At 46.1% G+C, this 22,831-nt stretch overlaps 1 protein-coding gene and 1 non-coding gene across 2 annotated transcripts in view; one reads left to right on the forward strand and one right to left on the reverse strand.

Moving 5' to 3' along the window:
* Positions 1-19,861, reverse strand: part of Sec24d (SEC24 homolog D, COPII coat complex component) — an 83,059-nt gene extending 63,198 nt beyond the window's left edge. Inside the window, exons 1-6 of the mRNA XM_051185562.1 lie at positions 19,803-19,861; positions 17,581-17,737; positions 10,581-10,710; positions 3,537-3,685; positions 811-1,053; positions 291-424 (exon numbers count right to left, since the gene is read on the reverse strand). Coding sequence (XP_051041519.1) covers positions 291-424; positions 811-1,053; positions 3,537-3,685; positions 10,581-10,710; positions 17,581-17,698 — 774 coding nt within the window. The 5' untranslated portion in view covers positions 17,699-17,737; positions 19,803-19,861. The remainder of the gene's footprint in view (positions 1-290; positions 425-810; positions 1,054-3,536; positions 3,686-10,580; positions 10,711-17,580; positions 17,738-19,802) is intronic.
* LOC127223132 (U4 spliceosomal RNA) lies at positions 12,087-12,227 on the forward strand. The gene has a single exon (XR_007834615.1). It is a non-coding gene; the product is annotated as a U4 spliceosomal RNA (small nuclear RNA).
* Positions 19,862-22,831: the final 2,970 nt, after the last annotated feature.

The following is a 22,831-nucleotide window of genomic DNA, read 5'->3' on the forward strand; positions in this document are numbered from 1 at the left end:
GTTATAAACACAAAACACTTTATCACAAACCTCCAAGTCTATAGAATTATAAAAATAGCCAAATTCTTCACCCCTCTCTGTATTTGTCCCCTTTGCCTTGTGACTTAAACTTCCCCTGATCAGAAGGCAGAGTCCTCCCTGTGAGCCCTCAGCATGCTCTGAACCTGAGTGTGCTTCTGTGAGAACAGGAGTCTCCTGGTGTGGCCAGTGTCCCAGACCTTCCACAGGCCCCGGAGGACTCACTGCCAACATGTGGTAGAGCTTCTGTGTGGGAGAGGAGGAGCACTTACAGGGCTGGGGATGGAGTCAGGATCCAGCTTCCTCTGGAGCTGAGGTGGTGGGCCAGCCATCTGTGCGGGACCTCCAGGGAAGCCTCCTGGGTAAGACAGCTGTGAACCTCCCATCTGTGGTGCATAGTTGGTTCCTTGGAAAGAAAAAAAAGGAATAAAGGATGGAGGGAGGGAAGGAGGGAAGGAAGTAGGAATGGAGGAAGGGAGGAAGGGAGGAAGGGAGGAAGGGAGGAAGGGAGGAAGGGAGGAAGGGAGGAAGGAAGGAATGACAATCTCTAAACCCAGGTGCAATTCTCGATGACAACATTACACTGCTGAATCAAGTATGCCTCTAAGTTCATCTTGCTGAATACAGCAGGAAGCTATAAGTGAGTTCCTACACTTCCTCTTTAACTTGTTCTTCTGAGACTATCCAGAGTCTACTTCCTGCACCTTCATAGTTGACACAGAAACAAACCTGCTTTCCGGTTCAAGGCAGCTCCAGGTAACCCAAACCTTGCTCTCACCCTGCCCACCTTACCTTGCTGTGGAGGGTAGCCGGCACCCAGGGTCTGGCCTGCTGGAGGTGGGGGCTGGTACTGGGCATTCAGAGTTGGTGGAGACATAAGAGAGGCACCAGGGCCATTCATGGCGGTGGGGGGCGGTGGTGGAACCTGAGATCCGGGCTGCAAAATGGATGGCTGTGGATGTTGTGGAGGCCCCTGGAAGGAGCCTGCTGACTGAGGGCCAGGGGCACCCTGACTCTGGGGAGTCATGCCTGCACCTGTGGAAGAGAAGGCCATGCCTCAGTGCCACATTTCTCAGCTCTGATGCCTACAAAGCACATAACAGAGTCACTTGCTTTCAATACTTATAAAATATACACGTGTTTATATACTATGGCCACAAATTAAAATCTTCCCTCAGAAGGTAATAAAACTACTACTTGGGGGCATTTTGTACAAATAAAAAAAAAAATTCCAAGAGTATAAAAGCAACATCTCTAGTTTGGGTAATAAATTTCTTTTGTGTTGTTTTGTCTTGGTGTGTTTTTTTTCAAGACAGGGTCTTTCTGTGTAGCTTTGGAGCCTGTCCTGGAACTCACACTGTAGACCAGGCTGGCCTTGAACTCACAGAGATCCACTAGCTTCTGTCTCCCAAGTGCTGGAATTTAATGTGTGTGCTGCCACCACCTGGCAAGAAATTACTTTTTTAAAGAAAGGTTTAGTAGTGTGTGTGGGGGGGAGGGGGGGTGTACATATATACACACACAAAAGCCAGAGAGCTAGAATTGCAGGCAATTATGAGCAGTCATGCAGTCATGTGGGTGCTGGGAACTAAACTTGGGTCCTCTGCAAGAACAGCAAGGGCTCTTAATCCCTGAGCCATTTCCCCAGTCCCCAATGAAAGGCTTCTTAACAGTACAGATTTTAACTCCAGTTCATTACTTTCACATGATCCATGAACGAATTTTAAAAGCCTGTATCTCTTATAGAACCTTGAAAATAATATAAAAGAAAAAAATAATTGTATAGGGTAAGCATCAGTCAGGTAACTTACACCGTCAATAAATTATTTGCATTTTGAGATTGACTTGACAGAATGAGTTCAGAAGCAGATAGAGATAACTAGGAGAAGGTTTGGGTCACTGATAGGCTCTCCATTTATAGTAGAAATGCACATTGTTTCCTGGTCTAGGATTATGTGAAACTTAGTTGCTTCCTAAGTCATCCATCTGGAAACCAGTAAAAAGATCAGAAGGATTCTGGGAGAGTGTTATCAATACTCCTAAGTAGTAATGGAGTATGCTGGCTAGTTTAACATCAGCTTTACATAACTACAGTCCTCTTAGAAGAGAGAATCTCAATTGAGAAAACTCTCCCATCAGACTGCCCTGTGGTGCATTTTCTTGATTGGTGATTGATGTAGAAGGGCCTAGCTCATTGTGGGCAGTGCCCGTCCTAGGTAGGTGTTCCTGGATTCTGTAAATTAGGCTGAGCAAACCACACAGAGCAAGCCAATAAAGCAACACTCCTCCATGGCCTCCATCCAAGTCCCTGTGTCCAGGTTCTGCCTCCAGTTCCTCCTCTGACTTCCCTGGATGATTGACTACAAGCTGTGAGACAAAACCAAACAAACACCCCCCCAAAAAACAAACAAACAAAAACCCCTCCTTTCTGCCTCCCCAAATTGCTTTTGGTTGTGCTGCTTTATTACAGCAATAGAAACTCTAACTAAGGCATAAGCTGGAACCAGGTTGTAAGCTATGGCTGGGACAGACCTGACCATGTGTGTTTTAGAGGATTGTAATAACATTTGAGCTTTGGGGTGAAAAAGCCTTTGTTTGCTCAGATATCAGTGGATTGTTGTGTTGTAACCTAGAAGATGATGATGTGAGCAGGTGCGGATGATGGAGCCCAGACTTGTAAAGTGTCCGAGGACAGCAAAGACTCTACCAGGGCCATTTGTGTGATATTTTCATGTAAAGAATCTGAAAGCACACCTTTAGTCCCAGCACTGGGGATGCAGAGCAGGAGGATCTCTGCGAGTTCAAGGACAGCCTGGTCTACAGACTGAGTTCCAGGACAGGATAGGCTGTCTCAAACGGGGGGAGGGGGGGGGGAGAAACCATGGTATTGGAAAAAGAATCCATGGTGTTGGTCTGACAGTGGTGGTGCACACCTTTACTCCCAGCTCTTGGGAGGCAGAGGCACACAGATCTCTGAGTTCAATGCCAGCCTGGTCTAGAGTGAGTTCCAGGTCATCCAGGGTTACATGGAGGATCCCTGTCTCAAAACAAACAAAGAAACTGTGGTGTCATCTGGAGCTGAAGAACCAGCTGTGATGAATAAGAGACCAGAGCCATTAGAGAAAAACATCTGCTTCTCTGGGACAACAGAAGCTAGTCAGCCAGGGCCTGGGGATTGACTGTGGTTAAGAGAAGAATGGCATCAGTACCCAGAGGTTGTGGCCCAGAAGAAACCAAGGCCGTACACTGTGCTGGCAGTCAAACTTGATAATATGTAAGTTTCACAAGTGGTAGTATTTTTGATGGCATGAAGGAGTCATGGAGAGCAGCTCGGCACAATGAGAGGCCAGGAGAGGACATTTTGGTCAAGGTCCAACCTCTGTTGAAGTTGAAGCCCCAATGAGGAGAGTGGAAGTATAGCTCATAGCTTAGCATGTTTGGGGCTCTAGGCTCATTCTCCCCACCACAAAAGAACACTAGATAAGGGCCCTGAATGAACAATGACAATGTACATTTACCATAGCTGTTGATCTGCATGGAGTTGAACTGACTGCCCAGCTGGGTGACAGAGGAAGTGGACCCAGGGCCTGGGTAAGATGATGGTGGCAGGGGTTGGCCAGATGCATACGAGGGTGCCGCATTATTGACAGGTGGAAGTCCTGGAAATCTAAGAGACAAAAGGTATTGTTAGTATCACAGAGTTTCTTAAGCAAATGACACATAAAACAGTTAATATAGTCTAAAACAAACAAACAAAAAAACACCTCTGTGGTGTTGGAAAAAAGACTGATACTGTGGATCAAATATTTAATCTTGATCTGAGCTCAAAATAACCCACATAGCATGACCCCACACCTCCACTCACATGTTCCTCATGCCGACCAAGGGAGAGAAAGGATTCTAACATGAACCCAAGGCCAGCTTTGGAAACCAGTTGGAAAGATGAGCCTGCTGCAACCACTTTACATACAATAAACTTGATCCACAGAACAAAGCAAAACAAAAAACAGCAACAGCTGGTTTGAGGTTGTGTGTTTGGGACCATTCTTCTTATCGTTATGACCCAGCTTTTAAACAAAATGTGGCCTGGCTTACATTCTAAAGTCAGCAAGGCACACCTTACAAATGGTATATGACCGTTAACCTTGCAGTAAGTTTGGAGTAGTTGTTTTTTGTTTTGGTTTGGTTTTTGGTTTTTTTGTTTGTTTGTTTGCATTTTAAAATGTCATCATGCTTTGCCTCTGATGCAGTTTGAAACTGTGTTTGTCTGTTGTGTGTCATCGTCACTGTTTTAATCTCAGCAATGGCTATTACCCAAGCAGTTGTCAGACCCTGGTGACCCAATATAGGAAGCTAATGAATACCTGGGAGTCATTATGAACCTTTTCTTACGAAGTTTCAATTGTGAATAAAAATTAGGCCTTCCCAGATTGCATGTTCTGAGGGCTGGAGAGTGGCTTAGTGGTGAAATGCACTTGTTGCTCTTGCAGAGGATGAAAATTTTATTCCTAGCATCCACATGGCTAAAGCAACTACCCATGCACATAAAAGAAGAAAAAGGACACGGAAGAAAGGATGGGAAATTAGCTCCTCTCCCTCCTCTCTACTCCTGTGTGTGGATCAGCACTGTCCGCTACTGCCCCAATGGGTGCCTATAGTCTACCAGGCTCCCTGCCATGATGGAAAGGAATAAACTGTAAGCAAGCCCCAAGTAAATCCTTTCTTTGTAAGAGTTGCCTTGGCCATGGTGTCTTTTACAACAACAGAACAGTGACCAAGACACTAGGTTTCTATGTGGCTATTTCAAAGATCACTGGTATTATCTATCTCTCCTCAAACTCCTTCTTCTACTCTTGCCTCCCATCCACTTCCCCACTTAATTTCTCCCATCATTCTCTCGCCCAGCCCCTACTGCCTGTGTTTGACTGTCCCTCCTCCAATATTCTCCCTTCAACACAAGCACAATGGTCCCTTTCTAATTTCCTGGCTTCTACAAATGCTCCAATTTAAATACATATCTACAGAGCCAAATCTAGCCTCCAAATATGAGAGAGAACATACAGCATTTGTCTTTCTGCATCTGAGTAAACTGATTACATCCAGTCCTATGCATTGACCTGAGAATTTCATTTTTTCTTTACAGCTAAGTAAATTCCGCTCTGCATCTGTTTTGTATTTTCATCACCCATTCATCTGTTTGCAGAGAGCTAGGCTATTTCCATTTCCTGGCTATTATAACTAGAGCATCAATGACCAAGGATAAGCAAGTACCTCTGTAATAGTATGAGGGATCCTTTGCCCAAGAGTGGCGGAGCTGGATCATGTGGTAGATCTATTTATTGCTAGCTTTTTGAAGAACCTCCACACTGTTTGCCATAGTGGCTATGCCAGTGTGCATGCCCACCAACCCTGAATAATGGCTCTCCTTTCCCCACATCCACTCCAGCATTTGCTGTAATTTGTTTTCTATCTTAGGCAGTCTGGTTGGGGTAAAATGGACTCCCAAGGTAGTTTAATTTGCATTTACCTGATGGTTACTTTTAGGTGTGAGATACTGGTCAGGGAGGTCTCATAACTCCTCCAAAACAATAGCTATTTCTATTGCTGCCAGTATTCAAACTCCAGAGAGTCATAGTAAGACCCTTTTGCTGAAGATATAACATACTTGAGTCACAGGACATGGAACGATCATGTTGAAACTGAACTGGAAGTTTCCTCCCTTCTGGGTAGATTTCATGGCTCTAGAAGCTGCTAGGAGGAGGGGAGTCATCCACATCTTACTCAGCAGTCAACGCAGTGAACTATAGTGATGATCAATGTGACAAGATACGCTCATGGATGGAACAGTGACAGGAGTGTCATGTGACACCAGGCGCTGCTGGATTTAAGCCTACTCTACAGGAAGACATGCATGCCCAATACTGTAAATATGATCAAGAACCATGGTCAGGGAACTCACATACCTCAGGACTGAGCCTACTATTAACTAATATAGTATCAAACTGCCCTCTAAATACTTATCATTATGTCCACAGGTCAGTGCAGCTCTGAGAACTCACCAGAGAAGGTTCTTTTTACAGTGGGGGAGTTGCCAAGTACAAAGACTCACAATAGGTTAAAATGAGGGGGGCAGAAATGACTGTGATGTCCTCAGTCCTAAATGGAACATCTATATCATTGCATTCTCCGCAAAGCTCCGAGAACACCGTGGAAGGACGCAGAAAGATCGTGAGAGCCTAAAACTGCGGAGAACTGCTGAGACACAGTGCTTTCTAGACATGACCATTGCACACAAGAACTCACAACCGCTGTGGCTGTCTGTACAAGATCGAGCCAGTAGCGATTGCATCACAAATAAGTGATGGACTCACAAGGTCCTATCTCTAGCAAAGGAGCTGTTTCCCTCAGGGAAGTGGTCCCTGGCCAGTTGCCCAATGTGTGGCCCTACACACATGTCCACGTGACAACACTCACTCAACTCAGTGAGTTAAAAAAAAAAAAAAAAAAAAAAAAAAAAAAACAGCAAAAGAGTAAATGAAGTGGGGAGTGGTCATCCTTGGGGTTCTGGGAGGAGTTGGGTAGGAAGATGGGGTGAATATGTTTAAAACACAATGAGTACATGTATGACATTCTCAAAGAATAAATTTAAAGTTTATTTTTAAGAGGCTTTTAAGGCATAAAACAAAAAAAAAATGCAAAGATATGGAGGAACGGAGACAGGTAAAGAGAGAGGGGAGGAGGGAGGGAGGGAGATCAGTATGACTCACTCAAGATCACTATGCCCTGTGCCTCCACACTGTCCTGTGTGTACTGACACGTGTCCCATGGGGCAGATAAGAGATAACCTGGAAACCCAGCCTGGCATATTAGCCTTTCCCCCATAACCTTTTCATTTTTCATACCTACTCCGAACTTTTAGGCCAATACTTGAGTTGTACCAGGTAAAAAGTGGAGGGCAAAGAATAGAACCTAATTGTGCTTCCTTGAAATCAGAGTCAAAAGTAGATTATGAAACTGAGCTTGCTGGAGTCACCAGCCTGAGGGAGAGCAGATAGCAAGTGGACTTTCTGTCTGATGACATGGCATACTATATCCAATGGAATGACTCTGAGAGCTGCTGACACATACTGAGCCTATGGACTGTGATGGGTATTGTGTGCTGTGCAAAATCCTCACAATATATTAGAGATGTAGCTGTAAGTGACAAGAAAGCAAACCAACACAGATTAAGTTGGTTACAAACCAATTAACAATGGGATATTTTGAGAAATGTGTCACTAGGTGAGCTTTGCAAACATCATAGACTACGCAGACCTGGATAGAATTGCCTACTACACACTTAGGCTAAAGGCTACATATAACCTGCTATTCCTAGAACCACAAGAGCAAAAGAATACCTGAAGAATGGGAAAAATGAGACTTAGATGCATTGATACAGCTCTGCTCTGTGGAGCAACTGCTGGTTAACAACAAGGTGAGTCACAGCAGACTTCTCTAAGCAGGAGAACACTAAAATAATGCTCAGTACCATGGGCAGCACCTGACCTGGTGCAGTCCCCACACCCCTACCCAGGGTTCTGTTCTGGCATGAGCAGACCCTTGAACACCCGTGGCACCCAGGGGACATGAGGAATGTGTTTTGAGATGGTGACATTCAGATGCTGTGGCATCACTAAGCCCCAGGGAGTCTTCAGCTTCATTGGAACTTGCAGACCACACTGCACATGTGGGCAACACGTCTACACAGCATGCTAGCACTTGTTTAAGCCAACAACCCCTTAGGGCATACCTGGCAAATATGCCCCCCCCATCAGGGTGCCAGCCCTATCCTGGACTCATGGTGTCATTCTCAGAAGTAACAACGCATCCAAGATCCACCAGTCAGGCCAATACCAGTGACCAAAACTTGTTCTCAAAACCACTGGTTCCATCTTTGTGTTTCTTTTCTAAAATCCCGAGGTGCCAGGGTTGGAGTTTACAGTAATGGACTGTCCTGGGTCGTCTTCCTTTTCCGTCTGGACTAAGATCACTTCCTCACGTTTCCAGTGAGGACTTACGGCCAAGGGACGTCATCAATAGACCCCAGGCTACTCTGCTGCTGAGGCCAAAGCTACCGGGGAGTTATCAGCACTTCTTTTCTATATTTACTTATTTTTCTTAGGTGTTTTTTTTTAAAAAACTCAACATCATTCTTGACAATTCCACATGTTTATACAATGTATTGTGGGATTTGGATTCCCTATCCGTTTTCTCTTACCCCCTCCCAGTCCTGCTCACGCCACACTTGTTTCCAACTAGCTTTCACGGTTTATTGTGTGGGGAGTATTACTGTTTTTGAATCACTAAGCTTAATTAGGGTCAACTGGATGAACGCGGGTGGGAGGCTATTTACTGAGAAAGATCACATCCCCTGCACCCTCCTGGTACCCACTGAAGACCCACAGCTCCCCAGGGGAGGATCTGATTTTGTATTGGTCATGCACAGGTTTCCACAGCTCCTATGTGTTCATGGTTACCCCGCTGACGCCATACCCAGAAGACAGTTTCGGAGCATGCTCTGGCTCTTACAATGCTTTCAGTCCCTCTCCCGCCATGTTTGCTGAGCCCAGGAAGGGAGGAGGCCCCATTTCAGGCTGAGCACTCAACAGTCACTTATTTTCAGCTCTCTGCTCAGTTATGAGTCCCTGCACTCTCAATCCCTGCAACGAGGAGACTTTTCTGGGGGATTTCCTAGACCTGCCTCTGACTCCCTCTTCCCCAGCTCACAAACACAAGCACAGGCTGTGTTTATCGAGCTGCTTTTCCAGCAGGCAGGCCTGCCAATTTACAGCAGCACCAGCCTATGGATATAAACATAAATGTATATACTACATATGAATCTAAATAAAAATACACTTACATTATATTTATATAAATACTAGAAAGTACTTTAGCTATATGTCCATTTAGCAAAACAACAATCATAGAATCTGCCCTAGAGTGACCTTGCTGGCAGCGGGCTTTGAAACAGTTTCACAATATCAGGTATGAAGTCCCTCTTTAGACTGGGTTTCAAATCCGATCAGAAAGCGGTTGGTTTCTCCCACAGCAGGCATGTCACTCTGCACCCGTGGGTATATCTTGCCTGGCAGATTGGGAGTACAGTACGCAGGATCCACAGCTACATAAGACTCCTCTTGGATGTCTGAGTCAGTCTTACTCTGTAGCCCAGGCTAGCCTGGAGCTATATAACCCAAGCTAGCCTTGAACTCATAACAGTCCTTCTGCCTCAGTCTTCCAGAGCGATAGGTACAGGTACATGCAACTACATCCAGTGCTTCTCAGCAGTGTGTGCCCTCATTACCCATCCATCGTGCTTTGGAGACGGACAGCCAGGCCACAACAAGGCCTTCGAGTCCTTGCTTTGTGCTCAAACCACAGGCACACTCACAAATTAAACTCCTTTTTTGTCTCCTGTGTGATGCTTCTCTGCGATGCCATAGCTACGTCTTAATGGTAGTTACCACAACAAACAAAGTCCAGGAGTGTCAGACTCAAAAGCACCACAAGGGCATTAGCTGATGATTTCAAAACCTCCGTTTTCTTATTACCGGGAATGGCATCCTTCCCCAAAGGCACAGACTTGACGCACACCGAAGACTTATCCAGTGCCCGCCCCACCTCCACCTTACCACCTGGGAAAGGAATTGGGAAATGGGGCCTCTCCGTCACCCTTGGCGCAACTCCAAGGAAAATGCTACTAGGAGCTGGACTCAGGTTGGTGGCAACAGCTTGTGGGACAAATGACACTGGGATTTCCAAGCCTTGAGGTGTATTGCTGGCTCCACCCCCAAGTGATAATCCCTTATGGATCACAGGTTCTAAATAAATATCGCAGACAGATCTTGGCTTTCCTAGGCCTGCCTCTGACTTCCTCTTTCTCAGTTTATTACAAATAAGCACAAGATGTATTCTTTTTAGCTGCTTTTACAGCAGGCCTACCAATTGAGAGTCTCTCACTTGCATAGTGCCTTCTCTATTAAAGCCACAACTATACCAAGGCCCTCATCTGATTTCATCTTAAAACTTGTGGTATGCACTTACTGGTAATAAGCTCAGGTCTGCGGACAGCTCTGGAGAAGAGAAGGCTCCAGGAGAATTTCTTGTAACGTTTTGTTTTGTTTTGTTTTGTTCTGAGTCAGGGTCTCACTATGTAGCCCTGGCTGGCCTGGCACTTGCTGTGTAGATCAGGCTGGCCTCATGCTCACAGAGATCTGCCTACTTCTGCTTCCCAAGTGCTGGGGTCAAAGGTATGTGCCACCATGCCCAGCACGATCTAATATTTTGCAAGGCATATAGACTATAGGTCTGAAGGAACTGGAAATAAACAGAAAACTCTAAAAACAAGCTGAATATAGCCCAAAACTAAAATATATAGCATTGACACAAGCAATTTTTATGTATTCTGAAATATGGAACTTACAAAGACATTAAACTTTCAACCAAGAAATACAAGTTTACAAAGTACTTCCGAGAATCCTTTAGGGCATATTCAAATGAGGGTTGACGTGTACTTAACTCACCTTTGGGGAGGATGGCCTGGGCCATGGGCTCCATTTGGGCCAAACTGTGGGGGTCCAGGAGGTAAAGGGCCTGGGGGCAACATCCCTGAAGGCACCGAGGTTCCCAAAGGCCCTGATGGCTTCATCATGCCTGCAACATAAGGGAACAGTCTGGGTACATTAAAGTGTAAAGAGAGAGTCTACAAACGAGGCAGACTAAGGACAGCGTGAGTGAGGCCAACTGCTAGGACACAAGGCCCTCCCAGCCTCCTCAGCCACCCTCGCTGGGCCGCTATTATTACTTGGTAATTATATTTTAAAAGAACAAAATGAAAAGTTAAATAAAGGAAATAAACCCTGCATGTGGTGGAAACGCTCTCACAGAACTCAGGATCTCACAAACACTAGATCCCACAAGGAAAAAACAAACAAACAAACAAAAATATATAAGATTGCGATACAATAAATAAGTCAGTAAATCAGAAAGCAGCCTGGAAGAGCATCCTAAATGCATACAAACCCCTGCTTTGGGAGCACAGTCCCCATGGAGGGACACTCCCTTAGCCTAGAGGCAGGAGGGAGGGCCTAGACCCTACTCCAAATGACTTGACAGATTTTGATGATCCCTCCTGGAAGGCATCACCCTCCCTGTGGAGTGGGGGAGGTGGGTTGGGAGGGGATTGGGGGGGTATGGGAGGGAGAGGGAACTGGGATCGATATGTAAAATAAGAAAAAAATTACAAATATATATAATATATACAAATAAAATATACAAATATGTATATTTATATACAAATATATATACAAATATATAAATATACAAATATATATATATTATTTTAAATAAATAAAAGACAAGCCCCTGGCAGGGCCTCTGGAGAGCTGGCTGTTGCTCCAGCATATCCTGGGACACTCAGAGAATGTGGGAATCACACACAAGGACTGATGCTCCTTGCAGGGACACTTTCCTGCAGAGGCTCCTCAGATAGCATCTTAGTTAGGGTTTCTGTTGCTGCAATAAAACACCAGGACCAACAAGCAAACTGGGAAGCAAAGGGGTTATTTGGCTTACACTTCCATATCACTGTTCCATCCCTGAGGGAAGTCAGGACAGGAACCTGGAGGCAGGAGCTCATGCAGAGGCCATGGAGGAGTGCTGCCTATTAGTTTGCTCAGCCTCCTTTCTTATAGAGCCAAGGACCACCTGCCCAGGGTTGGCAGCACCCACACTAGCTGGGCCCTCCCTGATCAATCACTAATTAAGAAAATGTCCTATAGGCTTACCCACAGCAAGATCTTACGGAGGCATTTTCTCAATTGAGGTTCCCTCCCTTCAGATAACTCTAGCTTGCGTCAAGTTGACATAAAACTAGCCATCGCAGAGAGTGTTAAGGTTTCTCTCTGGAACCCTTTTCAGGCCATTTTCTCTTTCTTTCTAAAGCAAGGTTGATGGGGGAGCCAAACCTGGTGATGAAGAACCCCAAGCTGCACTTGCATTAACTTGCAGGTGCTCAGAACTGGGCAACGAGCTTTGTGCAGTGGCAGTGTCGTAGCCAGTGAGGTTTATCCAAGGTGTGGTTATTGCTAATTGAAAAGTTTTCCCAATACCCCGCCATGACGATTTGAAATATAGTTGGCATTGGCAATTTTTGACAGTCTCAATGGAGACTGAGTTTAAAAAAAAACAAAAACAAAAACTGGCCAAGGAGCCTCCTCTGAGGACCTCAGTTTTCATCTTTGTAAAATGAAAGTGAAATCAACCCCATACAGTCTGGTTGCTTGACCATTAGCCCTAAGCTGCCTCTGTGTGGCCCTGTGTCCTCCAACAGTCTGGAGTGTTTTCCATTACACCTGGTGTCAGCATCCAAACTGGTTTCTTTCTGTTCCCTCCCCGCACACATACACTGCCACCCTGCCCCCAGACAGAAGGGAAATGACAGCATGGACCATAGTCACCCACAAAGACCTTGTCAAAAATGTGCCTTTGTAAAAGTACTGTCACGCCCCTGGATAATTCAACACACGTGCCTGGCGGAGCAGCCATCTTCATGTGTGACTGGACTGAAACGCCTCTCAAGCCTCCTCTCGTCAAGCACCAGCCCTTGAACTGAAGACTTGTCCGCTGAGGACTGAGCCCACCCACTAGTGAGGCAAGCCCCAGTTAACAGTCCAAGTCGTAGCCCAAACCTCTTTTATATTTTGTTATTTTAAAATGGAGGCTCATTAAATTGCCTAGGCTGCCTTTGAACTTGCTCTTTGGTCCAGGCAGACTCTAAACTTCAGACTTCCCACCTTAGCCTCCTCAGCAGAAGGGATCACAGGCTCGCACCACAGCCTGAGTGAGAAACATTATTAACTTTATAGACGTCAGAGTTCTATTTGCAACTTTCCTTAAAGGACAAGTAAAAAGCATTATTATTTAATTTTAAATCATTTTAACTGATAATAATATATGCGTGTGTGTGTGCATGTGTGTGTGTGCGTGTGCGTATTAGTGTAATACCATGTAATATAGATGTGATATAGTCACAGGTATAGTCTGTGATATTTTTACCAGGTTAAGTACATCCATAGGAAGCACATCATTTTGCAGTAAAGCAACTGAACCCTCTTTCTACAGTTACTTGAGAAACACAGTACATACATGGTACCTCTTTGCAACTACTATACAGTACCACACCAGAAGCACTGCCTCTACCTAACTTAGCTCCCACTGATCAGATGTTCTAACCCCTCCCACTACCCCAGCTTCTAGGAACCACTATTCAGTTCTCAACCTCTATGAGATCAACTTCCTTATCTTTCACATATGACTCAGATCATGTAGTACTTTTCCTTCTGTGAATTAAAAACAAAGTTCTCCTAACACTACATTTTTAGATGATGTTCAGCAATGCAAGAAAAACATGAGGCTTGCAGTCACACCAACTTCGTTTGAAGGCCTTCCCTACCCCTGAGCTGCTTCGACCAACAAGACAAGACATTTTTTCTTTCAGACCCAGGACTTGTAAATCTGTGTCACAGATGTAATGCCCCTGCTCTCCAGGACTGCTAAGCTAAATAAACACCATCACTAAAAGCTCTTGGGAAAGAAAGGGTTTAGTTCATCTTACAACTCTCGGGTCACATCTCATCACTGAGGGGAGTCAGGGCTCGCACTCAAGGCAAAGCTTGTTCCCCCTGGCTTGATCAGCCTGCTTTCTTATACAGCTTAGGACTACCTGCCCAGGGGTAGCACCACCCACAGTGGGCTGGGACCACCTCCCTTGTCAATCACTTTTTAAAAAGTCCTACAGACCAGTCTGGTGGAGGCATTTTCTTAATTGTGGATTCTCTTCCCAGATAACTGTATCAAGATGACAAAAACAAAACAAAACAAAACCAAAAATCCAACCAGTATAGAGGTTAGTGGCCAGTTTTACCAGCCTCCCATGTGTCAGGAGATGTTAAAGCAGTCCTGAGGTACACAGAGAACTGTTACATGCCTGTCACGCTCAGATCTGCTCTCCCTCTCTGGCTTTTGGAGGTCAACAATGATTCAAACTCATTCAACTTGCATTTAGCATACCTCCAGTGCACTGAGAGCTCTTATGGAAGACATAACCATGTAAGAAATAGTGCCCCTGTCAGGTGACAAGCGTTGTAAAATGCAGAAGGACCTCTAACCCTTCCTGGAGAAATCACTGAGGAAAGACAGCTTGAGATGCCCCTCCAGGACAGAGGACTTAGACTAGTGACAGGATACAGATTCTAGCCAGAAGGGAAGCCTGACCAGTGGTCTGCGAGAGCAAGGCCTAATCATGGCTAAGGGTTCGGTGGACACAGTAAGGTGCCAAGAACAGAAAACACCATCCAGATTGGCTAGAGTCAGGCTACAAAGTCTGGTGTGTCATGTGGACTCTGTCCCCAGGGCAAAGGGAAGTCGGTACCGTGGTGGCCTGCAGAGCAGAGTCTTTGATGGGCCACACAGTTGGCATTTTCAAAAGTGACCAGACACAAAGAGGACCAGGTTCTCTAGAGCAGGAGGGGAACATTAACGGGAAGGAATGTCCCAGCAGGAGAAAGAACTGCTTATGCCAGAAGAACGTGTCAAAACCCACAGCCATCTTTAACACAGCAGCAGGTACTACAGGCTGGATTATTCACCCGGAGCACAAGTCACCTGCAGGTTTGCCTTCACATGTGGTCCTGAGGTAGAAACACAGACTCTCCTTCCTCTACACTTCCTCCTCATTCCTTCCTCCCTCCTTCCTCTACACTTCCCCTTCCTTCCTTCCTTCCTTCCTTTTTCTATGCAAAGCAGCACACCTTTGAGAAACGTGGGCCAGCTCTGTAGCACAGGCTGTCCTTCTGGCCTAGAAGGAAGTGATATTTGGTAGAATGACCCTGTGTGGGCAGTGCATCTTTGTACACCAGATAAGAGGCTCCTAAGTGCCACTTGGCTTTGTCTTTAACAAATCCCTTTCTAATACAAGCGATTCTGTTCTCTGCAAGGAGACTCTCATCAAAACAGCATCACATAAAGCAGACCTTAAACAAAGGAAAACAAAAATCTAAAAACATTTGTGGGAGAAAAATCTTTATCTAAAACAAACAAACATAAACTCCCTGTTATATTTGTGAATCCTAACAGCCAGCGCTCCCAAAGCACTGAACTGGTGGTTTACCTGTGTGAACTCATGGCGTAATAGCAGCCTTACCCCTACCCCAGGTCTGACCCCACTTCTAGAACAGTAACATTTCTGGCCTCTCTGCTTCCAGCCACAGATGATTTTTGCCACTCAAAAGACACTTGGAAATGCCAGGACATTTTGATGTGTTAAAAAGAAGGTATGTATCACTGGTAGACATAGACCATAGTCCATGGATGCTGCTAAATGCACAGGGCATCCCTTACACACATACACACACACACACACACACACACACACACACACACACACGAGGGGGGAGACAGAGAGAGGGAAGGAGGGAGAAAGAGGGAGGGGTAGAAATAGAGAGAGGAAGGGAGAAAAGGAGGGAAGGAGAGAGAGGGAGGGAGAGAGGGAAGAAAGGAGAGAGGGAGAAAGGGAGAGAGGTAGACAGAGAATGTGAATAAGTTCGTGCCAGATGTCAAGAATGCTAAGATTTAGAAACCCTGCCCCCAACACAGTATATCCACTCCTAGTTTCTCCACCACACCCTCTAATATCCAGTGTGACCCTTCCAGTCTAAATCACCTCAGTGGCACCTCTGATATGGTCCCACTGCTTTGTTCACTGAGGATGTCTCCCACTGCTCATATGCCGAGTGTCTAGTTTATACCAGCAAGACACTTTCCCACCTACAAGTCTCACTGGCCTTTCAGGCCATCCCTCTAAGAAGATGCTTTGTCCCTGACCCCATCTCAGAGCTTGGTACTTCACTGCCATCCTCCTCCTCCCTTCTCAGGCACTCCCCATGAACAATTGTCAAGCTGCTTATTGTATGTATGTATGTATGTATGTATGTATGTATGTATGTATGGTGCTCGAGATAAGTGAGTAATATATGAACTAAGATTGAGATTATTGTATTTGTTGTCTTGTGACAAGTACTCTGCTCACTCAATAAATCTGTTAGATTTGTTACCACATAACACAAAAATCACAAAAACACAATCAATGGACGCTGATAGAGATGCAACTTGTGTAAAACACAAGGCAGGATTCGGCACTGGCTTTAACAAGACACAATTACGTCGTTTGTCAGAAAACCAAGAGAAAGATCACACACAAAGTGTGTGTAGAAACTCCGAGCCTCCTGCACGCTAGGCAGATGCTCTATCCCTCAGCCCCCTCCACCTAGAACAGCAGGGTGGGCAATGCTTTGGAGTCCGACAGTGTCGGGCGGATAAAGCAGGGGAAGATGTATATGGAAGCTGGGGTACATCTGAAGAAATATGAGATAGACAGCTGTGAAGAGAGCATGGAGGACCATCTTGTTCCTGGGAAGGCAGGGTGATAACCAGACACCAAGTGTGAACCAGCACTCCAGGGACAAGTTGCTATCTGTGGCGTCACGGGCGAGGGAGGGGACAGTGCAGGTGAATGGAAAAGAAGAAACTGATAAAATAGGAAGGCCTAAGGAACTCAATGTATAAAGAGAGGCAATGGGAAGTCATACAAGCTTTTAAGCCAAGAGTGTTATACAAAATTGTCCCAGTTCAAGAGCAGATGGTCCGGCGAACGGCAGAGCCAGGTAGACGCCTAAGGGTTAGAGGGCTGTTTGTGAGCTGGAGAAAGATGGATGGACTGAACAAAGCAGCAACAGAACGGGTGAGGAAAGAGATGGAAAAGGTGTTTGGGACTGCTCAAGACAAGTTTGGGAGACAGACACCCAGGACATACACAAGTATGCAGGCAAAAACTCAAACATTTAAAAAAAAATAAAAATAAATCTAAAAAGGAAAAAAAAAAAAAACTCTTGGGAGCCTGACTGAAGTGGAACAGATAAAAAATTAATTTTGATTTTGGAGGTTTTGTTTGTTTCCTTAAAACAGGGTCCCATATAGCCCAGACTGGTCTTGAACTTGCTATCTAGCCAAGGCTGGTCTTGAACTACTTACCCTCCTGGCTCAATCTTGTGCTATGCTTACAAGCATGTACTGCCACACTAGTGTGTATTGGTTTTGTAATAATGAAAGTTTTAGGTATGGAGCCTAAATAAGTGATGCTCAGATGTGATGTGTAATACCAATAAAGTAAGTTTCAATGACAGAGAACAAATTGCTCTGGATCTGAGTATGCCATGTTAAGTCAGTCAGCAAACAATAAAAAGGTGAACGGCAAAAAAACACTGGCCAGACGTAGGGAAGACTTCTAGGCTGAAGAAGCAGATCTAAGAGGTAAGTGTGTCTAACACCTGTCTTGCTGTAAGAGCACCTTCAATTGATGCTGTTCCGTCAAACTATGGCTTCAGTTAATGACTACCAGCTAGGACTATCACACATCTCTGAGTCCAGCGAATGAACAATCACATAGGAGTGGAAATAACAATTTACCTGGTGGAGAAGTTACGTGGGATGGATCCCCATAGTGTCCATAGTGAGGGGGCGAATGGCCCATTCCAGGCTGGGCCTGAGAATACGGGGGTGTCGCCACATAACCTTGTTGGTTCATTATAAAATTATCATTCCAAAGGAGAGCTGCCGAAGAAGCCTGCAAGAGTAAAAACAAGAAATAGACAAACAGATTTGAGATGCTAGCAGGAAACATTTAGGATGGCTTGAAAAACAGTAGAAGTGTCCATTCGGGAAATACCTTCATTTTATACAACATTACGTATCATATTATTATCCCCTGGATATGCCTTAGAGCGCCTCTTTGGAATTTAGTAGCATCACTTCAGTGGCCCCAGGAAAATTCTCAGGCACAAATCTGAATAGTAATTGCTAGCCACTTTTTCCCAGGGAAGCCTGAATTGCTTCCTATACTCTCATTAGTATTCCTACAATTCTGTGACTTGGTTCCGAGGGTCATATTTTACCGTTCAAATGACTGACCACCATGATTACAAAGGGGTCTGCAGCCACATGTTTCATGAGTTGGAGCTTTCTGGTGCCCTTCTAATTAGTCATCTTAATCCACAGTTAAGACAAGGAAAAGCCATAGTCCATAGACTATAACCTGAGGTAGAACTGATAAGTAGGCCTTCGTGAGTCATAATTTGACAAGCCAGTGGCAGCTCCAACCATCACTGTCAAAGATGCCAGGTAGGTTTCTAACTAATACGATGTCACACCTCAAAGGACACAAGCACCTATACTTCAGGAACCAAGAAAAAAGTTGCATATGTGGGTAATCACACCCAATCACAAATATAACAGTCCTATCTTGAGTCTATTTGGAGCCCAAATACTAATTAGCTGTACACTTTTATGTTTCCAGGTTTTGATAAAACATATCTCTTAAGGGGGTTTTCAAAAGACATTTGTTTACTTGGCTCTTTGGTTGTTATTCCCTGCCCCCCAAAACACACACACACACACACACACACACACACACACACACACACACGGCTTCACTGTGTAGCCCTGGCTGTCTTGGAATTCGCTCTATGGCTGGCCTCGAACTCATAGAGATCTGCCTGCCTCTGCCTTCCTATTGCTGGGATTAGAGGATCATATCAATACCTCCAGGCTTTCAAAACACATTTGTGACAAGACAGGGGTTGCTCTGAATCCGGGCAAACGGACTGTGTTTTCATTTCCAATTCGCCAAAGCATAGCTTTGTGATTCAGAGCAAAATGAAGAGGCTCCCTGGGCTTTCTCACTTTTCTGTTTTAGAAAATGAAGTGTTCAAAGGCCATAATACCTGGGAAACACTCATTTTCTAGTTTCTTTGCAGTTTCTCCAGCAGACATTAGCATGCCTCTCCTGTCATTTCTCGTTGCTGCTTTTTTGCGGCAAAGATTAGCAATGCCTTCTAAGACATGGGCTCTGTCTTTATTCTGGAAGTGGCATGCAAATCTAAAATGTGAAGACCAAAATTCACGACTTAGCCTTGTTTTCATATTAAAACTTAAGCTTCTGAGTGGCCACCAAGAAAAAAGTAGTATGAGTCACTGTCTTCCTAACGGGGGACAGAAGGGCAGACAAAGGTCTCTAGTCCACTGTGTTCCTGACAACACTTTGCCTCCTCCCACTGCGCATAGAGAGACGTGGCAGCCAGCTTGGCCCCATCCAGCCCAGCCCCTTCAGAAGACCGCACCGGCACACCCACGCAGCAGCTGCGGGAGGGAAGCGGGGCAGCGATGCTCGCAGCACAGAGCAGGGAGCAGCCCAGCCCTCTTCCCTGGACCTGGGAGGAATTCGCTTCCTCACCCGACTGTGCCACGTCAAACTTCCTCACCCAGAACACCAAGTTGCCCAAACCTGACTCAGCTGCAAGCGGCGACATGGCAGAAAGCCACTTGGCACAGACCGGCCTCGGATCCAAACCTAGAGCGCTGGAATTCCTCAAACACAGCCTTCCCTACCCACTGTCACCCGGGACAAGTTCGCGTCTCCCTCTAATGATGTCCCAAAGCCGAACGCTGGAGTTGCCATTTTCCCTCGACATATTTTCAGCCCTCTCCTCCACCGGAGAACCGAGAAGCCAAGTTGATGGAGAGTCGCGGTGCAGCCGTGTGTGGACGCTCCGCACCCCAGCGGCGCCCCGAATCCCCCGTACCTGCGCCTCCCCATCCCCCTGCCCGCCTCCTGCGCCCGGCGTCCCCGGTACCTGCTCTGCACGCTCCGCGCCCCGCGCCCCGCGCCGCCGCCGCCGCCGCCGCCGAGTCGCTCTGGGCTGCGAGTGCCACGTCAGGCGCCCGGCTGCGCGCGCGCTGGACCCGCTCGCTCCCGCGGCGCGCACCGGCGGGGGCGGGGCCGCGCCTCCCGCCTCTTTCCGGGTCTTTTCCGCTAGGCTTTTCCTTCCCGAGGCCCCGCCTCTTGCAACTTGTCAAGGATCCTCCCGTGTTGTTCCGCCCCGAGCCAGTGGGAGTGACCGGGGCGAGGAGGAAGGGCCCGCTCAGTGGTCAACAGGTGGCTCTGAACAGCTGTGCTGCGCGTACCTTGCTGGAAGGGACGCGTGTCGGGGACTGCACGGTCGCAAGAGCAATCTGGCGCGTGGACAGACAATTTGATGACGTCCTCCAGCACTACACCAGAGGAAGGAAGGCCCAAGGCAGCCTGGTTGTGTGTGGAACGAGGGAGGAGGATGTCCATAGCATGAGATTGCACAGCTCAAATGTCCTCAAAGAAGCAATGGTTGCAGGACCTCCGTGGGCTCCCCCACTTAACTCTGAGGCACGGAAGGCGTATGGCTCACCCACAAACAGGAGCAAGCCCACATCAAAGTGCATAACTTCTACCTCCCTCCCCCCAGAAACAGTTTAGAGACACCCATTTTACTCTAAAATCAGGACCATTAGTGTTAGGATAAAGCGCGTGGGGAATCTTGGTGGGTTCCATGGCAGGCAAGGGTGACAGAGGTGAAGAGACAAACATGCCAGGCAAACAAGTTTTATTAGAAAAGAGGTAAAGAAGCAGACACAGAGAGGACAGAAGAGCAGAGGGAGACAGGAAAAGTCCTGTCTGCCCCAGGGGAACAGCGGGAAAACAAGGGGGGAAAGAGCATAAGTGGGCGGGGGTCTTTCTTTTCGTTTATTGGGGGGGATTGTATTTTGTTTGCTCGTTTTGTTTCTTTGTTTTTGGTTTTCGAGAGAGGGTTTCCCTGTGTAGCTTTGGAGCCTGTCCTGGAACTAGCTCTTGTAGACCAGGCTGGTCTCGAATTAACAGAGAGATCTGCCTTCCTTGCTTCCCAAGTGCTGGGACTAAAGGCATGTGGTACCACGCTTGGCAGGGGTCTTTGTTTTAAAGGGGTCCTTTGCATCTGCATTCACACTAGTAGTCATGGAATCCTGGGCTGACCAGGGTACTGCCTGAGTGCATTCTGTCAGATGGCAGGGGCAGGCCTGCATAATGCCAGGATCCTTACAATTAGGCTAGTTTCCAACTGTGCCCCACTATCAAATAGAAAGTATGAGTTCAGTCCACAGCCAAGTTTGGAATAGCTATTTACGTTCCACTCAGTTTTATGAAATAAAAGCAGCTTGGTGATTTTGTCGTCGCTATGCGCCTTAGACTGAGTAACCAGAAATTAAAAAAACTCCCTAAAACTTGACTAGTGAAAGAAAACTTAAGTAACTTTCCCTAGTGCTGTGATAAAATACTCTGACAACCACAACTAAAAGGAGAGAGACAATGTTTATTTTGGTTCACAGTTCAAAGGTATAATCTCATCTCCGTGCGCAAGTCAAGGAGGCAGTAAGTAGCTTGAGGCAGCGATCACTTTGTATCCAGTTAGGAAGCAGAGGCAATGAATGCTTGTAATTGGCTCTTTCTGCACAGTCCAAGAGTCCAGCTTGGGGGACAGTGCCACCCACACTGGCCAGGTCTTCACATCTCGAGTCATCAATCAGTTTAGTCCCTTGCTGGCTTGTCAGGGGCCTCCCCACCTCAATTTTAGATGTCATTAGAATTATCAGGAATTTTAAGACAACTGTGTCCACTGTTTTTGTCACTGAAAAAGAAACAATTTAAAGGATATTAGTTTATGTTGGCTCACGGTCTCAGAAGTGTCAGTGGTAAGTCATCTTGCTGCAGTATCATGGCCTGTGAATAGGCAGAACATCAAGAGAGGCAGAGGCAGGGGGCTGTCAGATGAAGCAGCTCATCTCATAGTGGTCAGCAAGCCAAAAGGGATGCATAGATGGCCTCATGCAGGATACAGCCCTAGGTCATCCCTTTACCTATTTCATGTAATTAGTCCATTTTAATTACTTTTCTATTGCTGGGTAAGACACCATGACCAAAGCCACTTAGAGAAGAAAAAGTTTATGGAGCACTTACAGTTTCAGAGGATTAAAGTCCATAACCATTATGTTGGGGAGCATGGCACCAAATAGACAGGCAAAGAGCTGGAATAGTAGCCGAGAGCTTACATCTAGGTCCATGAACACAAGACAGGGAGAGAGGCGGGAAATAGTCCTAGTCTTTTGAAACCTCCAAGCCTGCTGCCATGACACACCTCCTCTAACAATCCTCCCAATTCTTCCCATACAGTTCCACCAGTGGGGCACCAAGGATACAAATATCTGTGGAGGACGTTCTCGTTCAAACCACCACGGTCCACCCCTGATCCCCGTAGGTTTGTAGCGGTACCATAATGGGAAATGTGTTCAGTCTCCACACCATTTAAAAGCTCAAAGTCCAAATCTTTCCTGAGACTCAAGACAATCTCTTAATTGTAACCTGCTGTAAAATCAAGTTACATGCTTCCAATGTAAAATCGAGCAGAATATACATTGCCCATTCTAAAAGGGGGAATTGGAGGCATAGAGAAGAAATATCAGACCAAAGCAAGACTGAAAACTAGCAGAGTAAGCTTCGTAAATCCTGTCACTCCATGTCTGATGTCAAAGGGTTTTGGCTTTGTCCTTCCAGCGTTGCTGGCTGCAGCATCTCTCTCTCTCTCTCTCTCTCTCTCTCTCTCTCTCTCTCTCTGTCCCTGGTCTTTTGAAACCTCAAAGCCTACTGCCAATGACACACTTCTTCTAACAAAACTACACCTCCCAATCCTGCCCATACAGTTCCACCAATGGGGGCCAAGTATACAAATATCTGAGCCATTCTCTTCCAAACCACCATATAGGCCTTTGAATATTTCTGCCTCTTCCCAATCGTGCCTCACTTGGGAAACCAGGACAT

Source organism: Phodopus roborovskii, unplaced genomic scaffold (assembly GCF_943737965.1).
Source record: "Phodopus roborovskii unplaced genomic scaffold, PHOROB, whole genome shotgun sequence".
NCBI lineage: Eukaryota > Metazoa > Chordata > Mammalia > Rodentia > Cricetidae > Phodopus > Phodopus roborovskii.